The sequence below is a fragment of the Megascapheus bottae genome, chromosome 23 (assembly GCF_031878675.1).
Source record: "Megascapheus bottae isolate mThoBot1 chromosome 23, mThoBot2.hap1, whole genome shotgun sequence".
NCBI classification, from domain to species: domain Eukaryota; kingdom Metazoa; phylum Chordata; class Mammalia; order Rodentia; family Geomyidae; genus Megascapheus; species Megascapheus bottae.
In genome coordinates, this window is record NC_143531.1 from 14,149,178 (window position 1) to 14,167,284 (window position 18,107).

At 37.0% G+C, this 18,107-nt stretch overlaps 1 protein-coding gene across 2 annotated transcripts in view; it reads left to right on the forward strand.

Annotated features, from left to right (window-relative positions):
* The window catches only part of Ppp3ca (protein phosphatase 3 catalytic subunit alpha), a 238,995-nt gene that overhangs the window by 189,748 nt on the left and 31,140 nt on the right, over window positions 1–18,107 (forward strand). For both annotated transcript variants that reach the window (XM_090356750.1, XM_090356751.1), the window contains exons 7-8: window positions 4,225–4,302; window positions 6,545–6,639. In XM_090356750.1, coding sequence (XP_090212876.1) covers window positions 4,225–4,302; window positions 6,545–6,639 — 173 coding nt within the window. The remainder of the gene's footprint in view (window positions 1–4,224; window positions 4,303–6,544; window positions 6,640–18,107) is intronic.

The window sequence follows — 18,107 nt, forward strand, 5'->3', positions numbered from 1 at the left end:
GTCTGCTTCCTAATGAATGTGTGAAGTTAGACTTCAAGCCCCTGAGGTTAAGGGGCATATAGTTGTTGGCATTTTTTTTGCCAGTTCTGGAGCTTGAACTCAGGGACTGGACACTGTCCTTGGGCATTCTCAAGGCTAGAGCTATACCAGTTGAGCCACAGCACCACCTCTGGCTTTTTCTGTGAATGTGGTACCAAGAAATCGACCCTGGGCTTTGTGCATGTTAGGCAAGCACTCTACCACTAGCCCACATTCCTGGCATTGTTGGCATAAGATTTTAAGTGTTTAAAATTTTAAGCTCAGTCAGATCACTACTGATATCTTAATGACAGACCAACAATCGCAGCTCCTCTTCACATCAACTTCTACAGCGGGGCTAATTCTTACCAAGCTCTGGTTTCTACATTTCTTCTGTTGCTCTCTAACTTATCAGGCAGGTTCTGTCCATCTGCAGCCTCTTTCTTTATCTTCTTCCTACTTTTGACATTTTTTTAAATTCACTTTCTTCCCCAGGAATCTTACTTACTTCCCTCCCTTTTTGCCAACTCTGAGATGAGCGTATGGGATCTGTGCCTGGCTACTTCAATTCCTCAAACCCTAGCCCCCTTGAATAACTGTCCCTGGAATTTCTGTGTAGGTGTTCCTCTTCTTCAGCTTTGCCTGGAAAGGGTTTATATTTATCCTTCTACGATAGGTTTGGTTTGGGTGACATTTCATTCTCTTTCAGATAAAGTAGTCTGTACCTTGGCCCTTTCTTCTTTGGCTGAAGTTACTACCAATCAGTTTTATTGGTCCCTTCTTCATAATATCAACCAGTACATAGGCCAGCTGCCTTCTCTCCCTTTCAGTCTGAGTTTGCCATGCTCATTTTAGAAATCACACAGCTCCCTCCTCAAATTATCTCAATATACTATCCATTGTTTTCCAGAATTCCCCAAATCTCACTCATTCGATTATTTAACAAGCATTCATTGAATAACTACCTCAGCAAAGCTGTCTGTCTTCAAGATGGAGTCAGATCTGAGTTATACAAGGCTGAGTAAAACATAGCCTCGCAGTCATTGGAGGAGGTTCTCACAGGCCGGGAAAACAGCAGTCATGGAAATATGAAAGCAGACAGCATTCTGAGAATTCTGTACCAATTCTTTACCTCCAAAATCCCATTTTATTTGCTAACGCTGAACATTCAGGGGGTCAACCTGTTGTCTAAGTTTATTTTTTTTTTGCCAGTCCTGGGGCTTGAACTCAGGGCCTAAGCACTGTCCTTGGGCTTTCTCAAGGATAGAGCTCTACCATTTGAGCCACAGCACAACTTTGTGACTTTTTCTATGTGGTATCAAGGAATCAAACCTAGATCTTTGTGCTTGCTACCACTCGGCCAAATTCCCAGCCCATGTCTCAGTTTTTTTATGCCTAATATAACTACATCCATGTGTCAATTGCAAGTAGCCACAGCAGTTTTAATAGCTGAGCAGTAGAAATAGCCTAAATATACACTTAGGTAAAATGGATAATCAAGTCTACATGAGCTCCAAATTTGCATGCAATGACAAGGATGTATAGTACAAGAAAAGTAATGAGCAAAATTGAATCACTCCAAAACTAATCTCCAAAGAAACAACCATCCCATTAAAAGATGGTCCAAAGACTTAAAGAGAGTCTTCTCTGAAGAAGAAACAAAAATGGCCTATAGACACATGAAGAAATACTCAACATCTCTGGTCATAAAAGAAATACAAATCAAAACAACTCTAAGATTCCACCTCACTCCAGTTAGAATGGCCAGGATCAGGAAAACTAATAACAACAGATGCTGGAGGGGATGTGGCCAGGAGGGATCACTACTACACTGCTGGTGGGAGTGCAAACTCGTTCAACCACTATGGAAAACAGTGTGGCAGTTCCTCAAAAGGCTCCCCTATGACCCAGCAATTCCACTACTTGGCATTTACCCAATCGTCCAGAAACAAGGACATACTAAATCCACTAGCACAACAATGTTCATTGCAGCACTGTTTACCATAGCAAAGATATGGAACCAACCCAGATGTCCCTCAGTTGATGAGTGGATCAACAAGATGTGGTATTTGTACACAATGGAATTCTATGCTGCTGTCAGAAAGAATGACATTGCCCCATTTGTTAGGAAATGGAAAGAGATAGAAAAAATCATACTAAGTGAAGTAAGCCAGACTCAAAGGAACTTAGGCTCAATGGTTTCTCTCATTTGTCATAATCAGTAGAAACCTTGGGCTCTCCTAGCAGAGATTTGCAATAGAGCAAAATCTAGATACATAAGGCCATACAGTATGATGCTAAATGAAAGGACCTTTTGGATATAGAAACAAAAGCCATGTAATGAGTGATTGTTGTCCTTAAGGTCCTATGTTATCTCTCATCTCTTTTGCTGTCCCTTGGTTATCTCATATTGTTACAGTATCTCGCTTTGTTACCTGATATATAGGATATATTTGTACTTGGTTATTTGAAATTGGATAGGGAAGGGGGAAGACAAGATGAGGGGTGGGGGTGGGGAGGTGGGAAATGGGGACCAAGACATGAGAAAGGGTATCAATGTATGTGAATTAATGCACCTTCTATCTGGCAAATATAATGTAACCCTTCTATTAATTACAATAAAAAATATATGAAAAAAGTAATGACCAGAGAAGTTAGATAGCAAATGTTGTATATCATATAATTACATCAAAATGACTCAGCATCCAAGAAAGCTCTTGGAGAATATCACCTCCCTGTGAATGTCACAAGTGAGATGGAAGTTTCCATGTCTCAGTCAGTTGAGTATGAGAGTGGTCAATCTGTGAAAGGTTATCAAGCTGTTATCGTTTTATAAGTGCCCTTTTCTGTATAGTTGTTTGACTTCATTTTTTAAATACCTTTCTGAATTTGGGGTGTATATCAGTGGTAGAGCACTAATATTTCTAAGTCCCAGGGCTCAAACCTCAGTATGGCAAAATAAAATGAAAAGGTATTTTGTTTTGTATTTAATAAAAAAATTGCTTGCCACTCCTGAAGTATTCAGCAGCCACGTACAAGTGAGGACTTGGTTTCTAGAGAAGATTATGCAGGAAGAGTTGGAGCCCAACTGAACCAAAGCACAATAATATCAAACTTGGCATGAAGAATACACTCTATAAAGTGAGTTTCGGTAGAGTATAAGTTGTTCCCAAAGGAGGCTGGGGAAGAACACCAATAAACCTAGCCCAAGGACAGAAGAGTGACAAGCCTACACAAATAACACTCTGACAGAAGCAACAAAACAACTACTGTTCTATTTTTTTTTAAAAAAGGCAAAAGTACAAGACATGGTGATAAAGGACTCAAAAGATACAGAAGAGATACATTTTTTGAGCAGTTACACGAGTCACCCATTGACCAGGCATTTTATAGCTAAATATGTGCCTGCCAAACATTGTCATTTCTTTAAGTAGAACAAAAGCCATGGGAGACACAGTGGCTTGGCTTCTCTAAGTACTTGGGAAGCCCATGTAGGGGCTATTCTCCTTAATTCCCTAGATGGCTTATTGACTAGGTTGACCTGCACCGGATAGGAAGCTCAGTCCTTGAACTCAGACCCCTGGATTGGCAAAAAAAAAAAGAAAGAAAAGACAGAAGGATTATATGTTGATTTTCACTAAGTGAAGTCGACGTTCTCTTGATCACATTTAAAGTACAAAATTAAAACCTTGTAAAACTGTCCATAATTTTGTCTAGATTTTGTGTAGCCTAATCAATGCAATGATTTCATAATATTAGGTGAATTGAGAACTTAATTTCCCAGGACACTCACTTTTCCTAACACAGTATTTCACACTCACACATGCACTTGCACGTGAAAATAGTGCTCCCTTTGAAAAAGGAGGCTTACATCTAAATCCAGTTTTTATAGTCCACTTACGTTCTTGTGTATTTTGTATTTTAAGGATAATGACATTGATTTAAAATACTGAAAACACTATTTAGATAAAGGCCTCTGTGTTTCTTCTGTAGTTCACACACATCATTCCCTTGGTGATTCTGACCATGGTACTTGTTCTGCCCATAGAGTGAAATCTATCCCTAATGCCTAGAGCATAGATTTACATGATGATAATGTGTGTGTGTATGACTGCTTGAGCAAACTGGAGGCTGGTTATTGAAGCTCAGTGTGTGGTTTCTGAGGCTCTCCTAACATGCTTCTCTTTCCTCCTTTTCCTCCGGCAGTTACCCCGCTGTGTGTGAATTCTTGCAGCACAATAATTTGTTATCTATACTTCGAGCCCATGAAGCCCAGGATGCAGGGTGAGTAATACTGAGGGCTACTAGAAGCTCACCTTGTTGCTATGTTTATACTTCCTCCCTGTCGGTCTGGAGGTACCTGGACTCTGCAGAGTCCCTCTTGCCAGGCTCGTCCCCAGAAGGAATTAGATTCTAAAATAGTCTCACAGTGAAGTGTGACAAGACCCAGGAAAAGAGTGGAGGCATCAGTCAGGTAAATTCCCTTTGGTGAAATTTCACCTTGTTTCCCTAATAGTGATATGGCTATTACAAGTTATATTCTTGGTCCAAAACAAAATAAAATAACTAATCACTTTGTAAAAAACAATAAGGTCATATGTTACACAAGGATCATACTATATTCCCAATTTTCGGTAGTTACAAAAAAAATGGATTTTTATTGTCTGGTAAATTTTTTAAATGGGGAGTTTTAAGAATTTGAACAACAGGGGCTGGGAGTTTGGCCTAGTGGCAGAGTGCTTCCCTAGCATACATGAAGATCTGGGTTTGATTCCTCTGTACTACATATACAGAAAAAGTCGAAGTGGTGCTTTAGCTCAAGTGGTAGAGCTCTAGCCTTGAGAAAGCCCAAGGACTGTGCTTAGGCCCTGAGTTCAAGCCCCAGGACTGGCAAAAAATGAAAATAAGGAATTTGGAAAAGAAAGACATGTCACATAATCACTTTATGGTTTTAAATGGTGAGAAATAACTTAATTTCAGAATTTGAAGTCTCCTACTCACTCCACTGAGAGGCATTGTTTGCCCCTCAGTGAGTAAACTCATCCCTTCAGATTTTAGATTTTCTGAAAAGTAGGTACACTTTAAAAAATAAAACAAAACAAAAAACCTATGTACTCAAATCCAAATAGACATTCTTGCATTCCTAAAGAGATTTATATCAAGGGTGTTCCTGAAGCAAGCTTCTTTCAAAATTAAATTGATTTGTGCTAGCAATCCATAAACATGATCTTATATGTTATTACACAATCAATGTACTGTAGCTGATATTTGAAATAACGTGTTAATAAACCTCTCAGTTCTTTGAGTAATTGCATCTCTAAGTTATTTTGGCTAACTATTGAGGCAAATTATTGTAATCATTTACATACTTGAAAATGCACTGGGCAAATAAATTAGCAAGTACTACCATTTAAAACAAGCAATTGACTTATTCTTACACGAGCTAAGAATGTTAAGTTTGTTGTTGTTTTGTTTTATCTTTGCTATCAAATAGAAATAATCAACCCAATTTTTAAAAACCATTATTATTTATACCAACCCCGGGGCCTGTGAAAAACACAGTCCTCAAAACACAGTATTTCAAAAGGATTTTAATTGGTTATTTCCTTTTAGAAAAAGTGGCATATCTCATTAATTCCAAAAATTCTATCCACAGGTTTAAATAGCACCAAACTCTATGTTAAGGATATATATTATACTAAAAGAATACCAAAGGAAATTTTGTTTTATTGGAGTGTTTCTAACTAAGTTTGTAAATTTGTTCTAAACCTAAATTTGTGATGTGGAGGTAATTTCATTCTCTTGAAAGAGCCACTATCTCCTGAAGTTTTTGATTACTGGAAAACTAAAATGCTATATTATAAATGATTTTATCCCAGTAGATGAAAAGTGGATGTCATTGGTTTATTTCCAGATTTCTTGTGGAGGCTCTGTTTTATTACTAATTGATTAAAATACCATGCTGGGACAATAATCTTTGGCTGCAGACACCAGCAGAGCACAGTGATAAATCAAATTTTAAAATAGGAAGTCTCACTAAAATCCATACATTATGAGTCATTCTTAGTCTAGGCAAAAGGCTTATATGTAACTGTTATGTAATACTGGAGATTTATGGAATGGCTGACCTCATTATTGGTGATTCGACTTTGTGTATCGTTGAAATTACTCAGTTGATTTATGTAAAGATATTCTAAAAAGCCGTGGGTACTCTCTATCCATTGCCTATTCTACTGAACACATAGAAATACATTAAGACTTTCCACTGAATTTCATGCACCCCTGAAGTTCACTAAATTTAGAAGATTCCAAATTTGGAAATTAATCCCATGGTTGTATGTGTGTTGTCCCTTCTACAATGAGTCGATGCCTGTTTTTCAGAGAGGAAATTTCATTTGGGGTTGTGTAACTGAATCTTCTTGGAAAGATAGAACTTAATTCACTTAATTTTCTGTTCCATATCTATAATGTGATATAATCCTTTTCCCATACTAGCCTATTTTTAATTTGTATTTATTGTTTTTAGGTATCGCATGTACAGGAAAAGCCAAACAACAGGCTTTCCTTCTCTAATTACCATTTTTTCAGCACCAAATTACCTAGATGTATACAACAACAAAGGTAAGTGCTTAAAATCCTTCTTTTAGTACCATGTAAATGTGGACATTTATTTTTAAATTTTGCTTGATATTAGTTTTATTTTAAAGTCAGTCTCTTTGTTCCCCTTCTTTCTTTAGTTATTGCTTGATGCATAATTTGTGATTGTAAAGATGCAATCATAACTGTATTGGTCAAAGATGGGACCCAACCACTTGTACTTGTTATACATTTTCTATAGGATTTCTAATGTATAAGTAAAATCACCAGCTCCTACTCTGATAGATTTTACCTTTTTGAAAAGTAGTAATCTGAGGGAAAAATTATATTCCAGATATTTTCCAGAGCATTTGTAATATAAAAGTAAAGCTACCATCTTTACCACTTCAGTAGACTTTTACTTTTAAAAAAAGCAATAAGCAGAGGTAATAATCATACTCCAGAAAAAGATATAATTTTAAATATGAACAGTGTGATTGTGCATGTGAATGATCAACAGAAAACTACCTTAGCAAAAAAGAAACTGTACTTCAGATTAAATGCAGGCAATATATACTGAGCACCCACCATATCAGCTCCTGTGATGGACAAGTACATGTTCATTTCTTTTAAAGAAAATTGAACTTCAGGGTTGATACTAGTTTTACCCTATTTAACATATTCTGGTTAACAGGAAGCAATGCAGTGGAATAAAGCCCAGTCCTCTGGTTCAGTATTATATGTTTTCTCTCTACAATATCATACTTGGTTCCTGTAACAGGGAAACTAGAGGAAATCACTACTAACATAACTGGAAAAGGACAGAGCAAAGAAGTGTCCATTATTACATTCTTTGACTTCATCAGAGCAGACATTCATTTTTTCCATTTTCACAATGTACGGGATGCAGTGTTGCTTGAGAACAATAACAGTGTCTCACGGGTGGTGTAGATTGCTTATGTATGGTTCTGATGTGCCAAACTTGTGAGAGAAAGGTGCTGGAACATCACTGTTTGGGGCATTTTGTAGTTCTTTCATTCTGTTCTGTTGCCTAAGGGTAGATCACAAACTTTCAGGAAAAGGATAGAAGTGATCCATTTGGAGAACCTTTTCATGAGAAAGAAATTCTCTGGTGAGGAACAGATAAACTGATAGGAAGATGAAAGATGTATTCTTCCGTTTGAGCATAACTTCAAAAGACTTGTGTAAAATTTCTGAAGCTCTTGAAAGCTGTTATGCTGACTGTGTGTACAGCATGTGAGAGTAGGAGCCAATGATTCACTGCTAAAGGGGGGATTACTCAATTTGAATAACATTAATGTTATCTAAATTTTAAAAAGCAATATGAAAAAAGGCTAATACACACCTCCAAAATACAATCGATGGAAAAGTAACAGAGAAAACTCTCTGACTTGACCATTTTATCCGACAGAGATATGATGATAAAGGATTCGGGACTTATGACCTAATATTATAGTATATTTGATATATACTGAATATATATTTTCTATAGTGTATATATATTATATATACACGTATATTTGTCTTTATCCTGCAAATAAAGACAACAGTAATATTCTGATAACATGAAAGAGTGAAAAATATATTTATGCCGCCATCTTTTTCCTTGAGGTTAGTGCTCTACCACTTGAGCCATAGCACCACTTCCAGCTTTTTTCTATGTATATGATACTGAGGAATCGAACCTGGTCTTCATGCATGCTGGGCAAGCCCTCTACCACTAGACCAAACTCCCGGTCCTTATACTGCCATCTTAAATGCAGTAAGAGTTGTTTGCTTTTGGAATGTTAAGAGGGCCTAGTGTTTGAATTCCTTGATATACCCCATGTGACTTCCTGCAAGATGTCAGAGCAAAAGATCTCAGTTTGAATATCAGTTTTGTCATTAAACAACTAAGTCATTTGAACTCATGGGATATGCTGTGACATCTCTGTAAAATGAGAAAATTTTCTCTGTTTACCTCTGGGTGAACCCTTTACTTTAGCCAACCTGTTGTTTTTCATTGCTCTAAACAACTTTGAGCTTTCTTGTATGCGTACTTGCATGTCTGCTTATCAGCGCAAACTAGGCTTGCTCCATTTGTGTTTCTGTGCAATTTCCCTTCTTTACATGTGTGTAATACCAGTTATTTCCCTTAAACATAGCCTTAGCTCTTACTAGCAAGCTTCCCCTATATTTTGGCTGCATGCCAATCATACTGTAAAGAGTTTGAAACATGAGGCTTTGTGAGACACATTGGGCAAACCAAGTTGCATACCTGGTAGGCAGGCAATACATTTATTGATGGGAGCATTTTTCCCCTTGGAATTTATTAAGACCATGCCCAATTGTGCCCTATCATTATTGACCCAGAGATCATTATCTCACTTGAAATTACTGCCCTAGTATTGCTGATTCCCTTTCCACATTCGAGTTAAACATTTGCAGCTCCGTTTGCACATTTGAATTGCTTTTCTTAAGTGAATCTGCAACCTTAAAGGAAAGCTAAATACCCAAGTGTACCAAACAGAAGAAAATACACAGTGATGACAAATACTTGGATTGTTTTCATTTTTTCACCCATTATAGTGACTAAAAATCCTACCCACTTGCCAATAAATATTATCAAGCACTTAGAATGTGCCAAACATTATATTAGATGTTGATATTGTAGACTAAGCAAGACAGACATGGTTTGTGCCCTAATGTGTTCTATGTTATGGTACCATGATTGAAATTAAGCAAATAATTCCACCTATATCCAAGTAAGATTTGGAGAATGATACAATGTAAAGAGTAGCAGGATAGAAAAGGGGAAATTATACTGTGGCAACAGGTACAGCTTACATGAGGAACTGACAGTTTGAGGTCTGAAAAGTCCTATGGCAAATGTAAATGCTGCTTTACACAGTTTTCTTTGTCCAAATAATTTATAAACCTCTTGGAAAGTGTGTTTTATATCTTGCTCTTGAACACTTTGATCGATTTTTCACTCCAGGCATGTGCTCATATAAATAGATAGGCCAACTCTCTGTGTGTTTCTATGAAGATCTGTTTGAATGTGATGCAGAAGAAGGTCAAGTTGACTTCAGTTAGTTGTCTGTGGGGGGCCAGTTCTCCCAAATGAGGTCTTGAGTAGGTGAATGAAGATATGGAATGAATGTAAAGAAATAAAAGCTTACCATAGCAGATACTAACTACTTACTTCCAAGAAGTATTACCAATAGTAAAATCAAGGAAATATGTTAAATAAAACATTTTGTACTTGAGAAAAACTTTGTAAAGAAGTAGAAAGACCTGGAAAAAAATGATGCTAGGTAAAGGCAGGCCCAGACTAAGGTCACATGTTTTCCCTTATAAGCTAGAATTAGCTTATAAAGTTATTCGTAAATACATCAGGTGGTATGCAAGTATATACAAATTTATTAGATGAAATATGGAAGAGTCAAGAAAGAAATAAACTAATATAATTATTTTGAAAGATAAAGGCAAAGATCAATAAAATGAACACCAGGGAAAGGGTAACTTGAAAGAGATGAGGATGAGACAAGGGAAGAAGAGTAGAAGAATGAAGAGAGGGAAGCATATAGTTAACATTTCAATGTATAGCCTAAAGAATTAAGAAAAGTGAAGAAAGGGATTGAGAGGAATGGGTTACAATGCTGAAACTGCTTTAAGATATTTTTTAAGTAAAATGACAAATTATTTAGCAATCAGGAATAGAGAGTAAGATGATAACAAAAATTAATTCATTACTAAAGGAGTTCAGGAAGGAAGAGATAGGAAATTAGGTTTAGGAAAATAGACAATAGTACCATTTGCTAAAATTCTGAGATGTAACATCACACATTTTTTTCTACTAAAAACACGTGATGAAAACAACTAAAATGGATAAGAATTGTATTTTCCTTGTTTGTTTTTGTTTTTGTTGTTTTTTTTTTCATTTGTTTTTGCCAAACTTGGGTCAAGACCCAGGCCCAGGGCCTGAGCACTGTCCTTGGGCTTTCTTAAGGCTAGACCCCTACCACTTGAGCCTTAGCACCACTTCTGGCTTTTTCTATATATGCAAATTTAGTCTTAGTACATTCTAAGCAAGCACTCTGCGTAGGCCAAACACATGGCCCTTCCTTGTTTTTTTTTGTTTGTTTTGTTTTTTTGATGTTGTTTCATTTTGTTTTTTATCAAAACTTGACATGTCAACATCCATAAATATTGCCCAATCAAGAAGTGGGCATGGACTTTAGGAAAGGAACACTTCTAAATCAAAAGAGAATTACAGCTCAGAAGGACAATCTTGTAAGACAAGTAATATACTGAAGAGTTGCAGTTACCTAAGTCAGAAGAGTAATTTCTTTTTTTAATTCTTTATTATAAAGTTAATATGTAGAGGGATTACAGTTTCATAACTCATATAAAGACTAAATTTCTTTTGGGACAGTGTCACCCCTTTCCTCTCTGTCTCCCAGTTTTTCCTGCCCATCTCCACCCAGAAGTTGTATAGTTCATTTTCCACATAGTATCTAGTGAATACCACTGCTGCAATTGTTCAACCATTGCTCTCCATTTCTCTGCCCCCTTTAATTCTCCCAAAGACAAGTGGACAAACAAGATAAAAAGAAAACAAAAAGAGCAACAAAGAAAAATACCTCCATTTCCTGGAGTTCATTTTGATAAATGCTATTTTATGTGATCCAAGGCATTGCACTTTTGTGTTCCTCCCGTAAGAATATCTATCTCCTTTGGTTTTACTGGGTGTGAATGCCTAGCCTCCTGTTTAATTTATAGATTTCAGATCTAGCTGTATTTCAAATCTAGCTTCCGCAGATGAAAGAAAACAGGGGCCGTTTGTCTCTCTGAAATTGGCTTTACCTCAGCTGGATATTATTTTTTTTTCTCACTTTCATGTCTGAGGAAGATTGTTGGGGACTTAAATGACACTACTAGAGTTAGCATTGTTATGTATGTGTACTACTGGGATTTAAACTCAGGGCTTTTGTATTTAAACTTATGCTTACTACCACATTAGCTAGGCCTTTTTGTTTTAGTCTAATTTTCAGAGGAAGTCTTAAACTTATTTGCCCAGGTTAGCTTGTGACTGCAGTGCTCATCCTGGCACTTTGTGTGTAGCTTGGATCACATGTGTGAACCACCAAGCCAGGCTAGTTTGGAGATAGGATCTGACTAATATTTTCCCCTGCTGGCCTCAAACTATAATCCCCCTTGTCTCTGCCTCCCAAGTAGCTGCGATTGCCAGCATGAGCCATCGTGCTTGGCTAAAGATCGTAACTGATGTTAGCCAACTCTTTGCCTCAGATCATTTATTTGAATATTAAAAATATAAACATGAAGCCAGTGGTGACTCAAGCCTGTATTCCTAGCTACTTGGGAGGCAGAGAAGATGATAAATTGTAGTTTGAGGCCAACCTGGGCATAAAAATATTTGCAAAACTCTATCCAGTGACTGGACAGGTTATTACAAGCCTGTTACTCTAGTTATAAGGGAAGCACAGTGGCACATGTGTGCCATCTCCAGCTGACATGAAACACCCCAGATTAGCCTGGGAAATAAAGCAAGACCCTACCTTGAAAATAACCAAGGCAAAAAATGGGCTGGAGTCATGGTTCACATGGTACACTGCCTATCTTGCAAAGTGCCACACCCTCAGAGTAATAATACTGCCATAATATATGTGTAAGTGTGTAATTACATATCATATGTGAATTATATATAACATTAATTCATGATTGTGTTTGATATTTACTAACAAACTAGGAGCCCAAATTTTTGTTTGGGGGTATTTGTAATTTTGTTTTTTTTTTAAACTTGAATTAAGTATTATGCGTAGGTTCAATAATCCTAACTTGTTTCATGTTCTTTTAGACATTTTTTTTGTCTTGGGTCTTGAACTCTGGGCCTGGGCGCTGGGCACTGTCCATGAGCTCTTCAGCTCAAGGCTACTACCCTACCCATTGAGCCACTGCACCACTTCCAGTTTTCTAGTGGTTAATTGGAGATAAGAGTCTCACGTTCTTTAATGCCCGGGCTGGCTTTGAACAGCGATCTGCAGATCTCAGCCTCCTGATTAGCTAGGATTACAGACATCAAAAAGCCACCGAACCCAGCTTATCTTTTAGACACTTTTTGTTGTGGTCTTTGTATGTAACCCAAGCTGCCCTCAAGTTTATGATTATTTTCCTGCATTGACTGACCCCCTTCATATTCTTTAGCTGTACGAACATAGTAGAATTATGCACACTAGAAAGATAATTTCCTTAAAATGATAATAAAACATGGAAATTTGCTTAAAAAGCAGTATGAAATGTAAACATTTATGAAGAAACAAAGCACCTATGAACAAAACTGGGAAGACTGACTTTTTATTATCAACATAGGGTGCTGGAAAAGACAGCACCCTACAAGGTAGGCTACAAGGAACTGGAAACTGGGTGTTTTTCCAAGAAATTGGTCCTCTTTAGATGAAAGGAGGAAAACTCATTGCAGCCCTTTCACCCCACGACTGGTGAATATATAGAATCAATCCATTGTGATTGTTATTCCTTTTACTGTCCTTATCTGAGTCATATAGATTGATAGATTCCCTTAACATGGTCAATGTCCTTTAGTCCTGTATATGAAAAAAGAATATCAAATCCCATTAACATGGCTCTTAAGGGCAGGGAGTGTTAAAGTGCTTGCCTCACGTGCATGAAGCCCTGGGTTTGATTCCTCTATACCACATACACAGAAAAAACTGGAAATGGTGCTGTGGCTCAAGTGGTATAATGCTAGCCTTGAGAAAACCCAAGGACATCACTCAGGCCCAGAGTTCAAGCCCCATGACTGGCAAAAAAAAAAAAATGCTTTTAAAAGACAGAAGGGGTAAAGAAAATGTAGGCAATAAAACCCCATTTTATAATAACTATACACTAATATAAAAATGGAAAATTGAATACAGATTTTGGGCCATCTGCTAGTGGATCCCACCTGTAATCCTAGATACTCAGGAAGCTGAGATTTTAGGATTACACTTTGAAGTCAGCCCGGGGGGAAAAAAAGCACATGAAATTCGTGTCTCGAAAAACTTGCTCAGAAAAAGCTGAAAGTGCTACTGTAGCTCAAGTAGAGCTCTAGCCCTGAGCACAAATAAGCTCTGGAACAAGACCTGAGTTCAAGCCCTAGGATAGCTGTTTCCCTCCACCATCCCTCCCTCCCAACCCCCCCCCCAGCAAAAATTATGATGGTAATAATAGTATTTCAAGCACTTATCATGTACCAGATACTGCTCAAAGAGTTTATTTGTGTAAAAGCCTTCCATCTTACAAAAACTCTATGAATTCCCTTATCATCTTGACTTCTTAAAGCTAGAGGGCACATATATATGGCATACTTTTTCCAGGATTCACTGATTAGTCACAGTATAATGCAGAAATGGAAAGTCAGCAGGCTGACTTCAGAGCCCCTGTTTTAACCTCTCTTGTGTCTTCTCTGCTGCCAGCACTTTGTTAGGTGAAAGGCCTCAGGGCAATGTTTGCAAGATCTGCTCTTCAATTGGGAGTTCAATTGCATTTGGGTGACTGACTAATTTTCAAATAGAAAGGAAAGCTTTTGAAATGAAGGTTCAGTTGTTATCGGTTTAAATTTGCATGAGTACAATACATCCAAATATTTACACTATTGAAAGAGTGGAGTTTTACAGTAACTTGTGCATTTTTCTTCAATAAATAATTCATTTCTCTTTAAAATGTACCCCCCCAACACTTGTGCTTTGCTTTTTCAATGAGGTAGCGTTAGATCAGTACTTGTTGGTTTCCACTTAAAGATTTAAGTAATGCAAAGGATAGTAAACTAGAAAATAATCCATCAAGATTTAATATTTAAGATTTTCTTCCACTATATATTTTAATTGAATTATTCTACATGTAATCTATGTTATATTTGCTCTTACAAATAACCCTCTTATTTTCCAGACATTTTCTTCTACAAGGTAATACTGGAGGCTCCAGCCTCTAATTCTCCCTATTAAGAAGGGTCAAAGCTAGACAAGGCAGAATTAATCAGTTGTGGTATTTTTTTTTCTTTTAAAAAAAAAGTCTGGACTGAGTACAGCAAGTTGTGAGCAAGCAAGAAAATGGAGAATGAGAGTCTTGAGTTCAACCCCTGGTAACCACACTAAAAAATGTAAATAAATAAATAAACTACCACTACATAATTATAAATGTAGTCAATGAAGTAATAGTAGAGCTTCAACAGTGTCATACTACGTCATTTTTCCTAGTGGTTGGCCTAGTATATGACTGGAGTTTAGTTCTCAAAGACACCTTCAGAGAAACCAAGGTTCCACCTCCCTATATTTTCTTACAGACTCATAGTTGTATGCTCTTTTGCCAGTTGAACTAGAACAACTAGGGCTACACTGAAATCTTTAATAGAAGATTCTTACACAGAAATGAAACATAGAAATGTGATCATCTCCAAAGCTTTAATATTGGGAAATAGTGTTGAAGACCTCAGTGGATGGATTCTCACTTGCTATTTATTATCTAGAAATTCTAGTTCTGAAAGCGTCTCTTGGACAAAATTGTCTTGCATGACATTGTTTCTGTGGAAAACAGGGTGGACAGCAAACACATAGCTCATTACCAAGTGTATCACAATGCTAACCTAGAATCAATGCAAACTGGTCCTTATTTGCCTGTATGGACATACATATAGCATTCAGATTGTAAGATTAGCTTTAGTCATTTCAGAGATACCGAGTACTGTCTCCTTCATAAAAGTTAATATCCAAATTTTAAGTAGGTAGCTTGTAACAAACTTTAAAAAAGAGTATTAGGGAACCAACAGTGTAATGATATGAGGAATAGAGACATTGAAAAGGCATTCCTACCTAATATGTGATTATTTTATTGCAGAAACATTAATCTATATGATTGCATTTATAATATAAATTTTAATAATTATAGCTGCTCTCCCAGAATCAAAGCCCTCTTTCATACAACATACTAGCATAATCCTAAAATATTGCTTTAGAATGTCATGAGTGCATGGGGCCCACCTCAGAAATTTGGTCCACCCAGCTCTGTGCTTCCTTCTGTGAAAACAGGACTTTGCCAAAAGAACACATTGATAGCTTTTCTGCTAGGATATGTGTGGGTGGGGAAATTGGAAGGAAAACACATGCTAGATCTATTATGCAATTTTTTTTGCTATTTCTGGATAGATTCTAGAATGCCCCATTTGGGTTTTTTCCTCATCTTTGTTTTTCTTGTGTCCTTTATATGTGAGTGCATCTTGTTTCTCCCTCTTGATGACAGGAGTGGGTGATCAGACCAGAAGATGAAAATGGAAGGAATTAAATTCTGTCATGTCCAGCTTTGGTTATAGTCTAGTGATTTATTTAGTTCATGACTTTATAGACAGAGCAGTGTAGATATAGAAATTCTTTTCCTTGGCCTTCTCTGGCCCACTTACCCATGTCTTTTGTGACCTCTAGGACAAGTTTTAGGTGTTATGAGATCATATGAAACTGTCAGCACAATAGAACAACGTCTTTAAGTGTAGACTTTCGCTTTTATTTTCTTTGTTTCTTCATTTCTCAAACAAAGTCTTGAGAGGTGGTCTCTGGTGATTCTTGAAGTACAGCTATTTGGGTTGTTTATATTGCACAGGAGATAAATGTTGTTCAAGTACTTCACAGAAGAGCTCCCTATCAGGGCTTGGGTTGTGTTTTGTAATCCCAGGCAGGTGGCAGAGGCGGAGGATGTAGGAGGTGAAAGATGGAATGTTAACTGTGAATTTCGTGACTACAGATATCTGAGACTAATTCGGTTTATTTTTTCCCCCTGTGTATTTTGGTGACATATAGTTAGGCAAAAATATCAAAATTTCTGAGTAAGTTATTAATGTACGGTTATTCAAAGATTTTCTTTTGCATAAATGTGGCGCAGAAGAAAAAAGAATATATATTAGTGTGTTTGCATTTGCTTTTGCAAATGTAGGGAGATAAGAAAAAAATCTTAACCATAGCTTGTAGAATAGCTGAGAATGTTATTCAGCAATTATTTATATAAATAATGAAGTTCTTTTAAAGGAAGTCTTTTCTTTTTTATGTTTTTTTATTTTGTCAGTCATGGGTCTTGGGCTCGGTCTGGGCATTGTCCCTGAGCTCTTCAGCTCAAAGCTAGCATTCCACCACTTGAGCCACAGGTGTTTTTGGCAGTTAGAGATAAGAGTCTGATAGACTTTGATGTCCAGGCTGGCTTTGAACCTTGATCCTCAGATCTCAGCCTCCTGAGTAATGAGGATTACAGGCATGAGCCACTGGGGCGCAGCCAATACTCTTTTTTTCTGAAAGGCATATATACCTAAAAGGGAAAACAATCTTGTTTGTGTCTAGACCTTGAGAGTTACTAAGATATTGATATTATTGTTATGGTGAGAGCTGATGCCTTACTAGAAAAAGCAAGATATTTACACTGAAGTCAAAACAAGTTCACTGCTCTCTATGTGTGACTTTGAACACATAACTTCTAATTTTCAAGCTGCAATATGTAGTAACTATTTTCAAAAAATATTATGAAGGTTTGTGATTAGTATTATAGAGGGACAAACATAGTTTGGGCACAAATTGGATGCTCAATGAATGTACTTAGTCGAAAATAATGTTAGCTACATCAGTATGTACTGAAATAAGGGTATGGAGCCAGTATGGAGTGAATAAATGCTTTTATTTATTTTATCCTCATCTACAAAACAGTTCTGTTTAATCCTCAGGATAGGCCCAGTCTTCTCTTTTCACTTTTCATTCCTTTTAACTACAATGTAGGCAATAGCTAAAACCTCCTTAATTATAAATATCACATTCAGGGTTGAATTAGTAAAAACAGCTAGAACTAGAATTTGAACATTGATCATTTAGGAAAGACATCAGTGAGTAGTAGAAAGAGAATGGATTTGGTGTCAGGAAAAGCTGAGTTAGGGTAAAGATCTGTCTATTACTGTTTGCATGATCTTGAAGAAGTTTCTTCGTTTACCCAGTAAAGTTCTTTTGTAACATCCAAGCAGGCACCATTCCTTCTCAAATTTATTCTGAGGACAGGATGACAGATTATGTGAAATCTCTCCCTGTCCTCTAGGGTTCTGTTGATTATAATGCAATCATATGCTGTGTCTATGGAGGCAAAGAATTGGTTACAGAGCCTTCATGTATACCAAAATTAGCACATGCTCAAGTCCCTTATATAAACCAACATGGGAGCTAGACACTTTTGGCTCATGCCTGTAATCCTAGGTACTCAAAGGCTGTAATCCAAAGATGGTATTCAAAGCCAATCTTTGGTAGAAAAGTCCAGAAAATTCCCATCTTCAAAATAAACAACATGAAGACAAAGCTTAAAGTGGTTTAATGCCAGCCAGGAAAGCAAGTCCAGCCAAGTACAAGGCACTGAGTTAAAGCCCCAGTACTGACATCTAAATAAATAAACAACACTTTGCATTTTACCTACACTCTTCT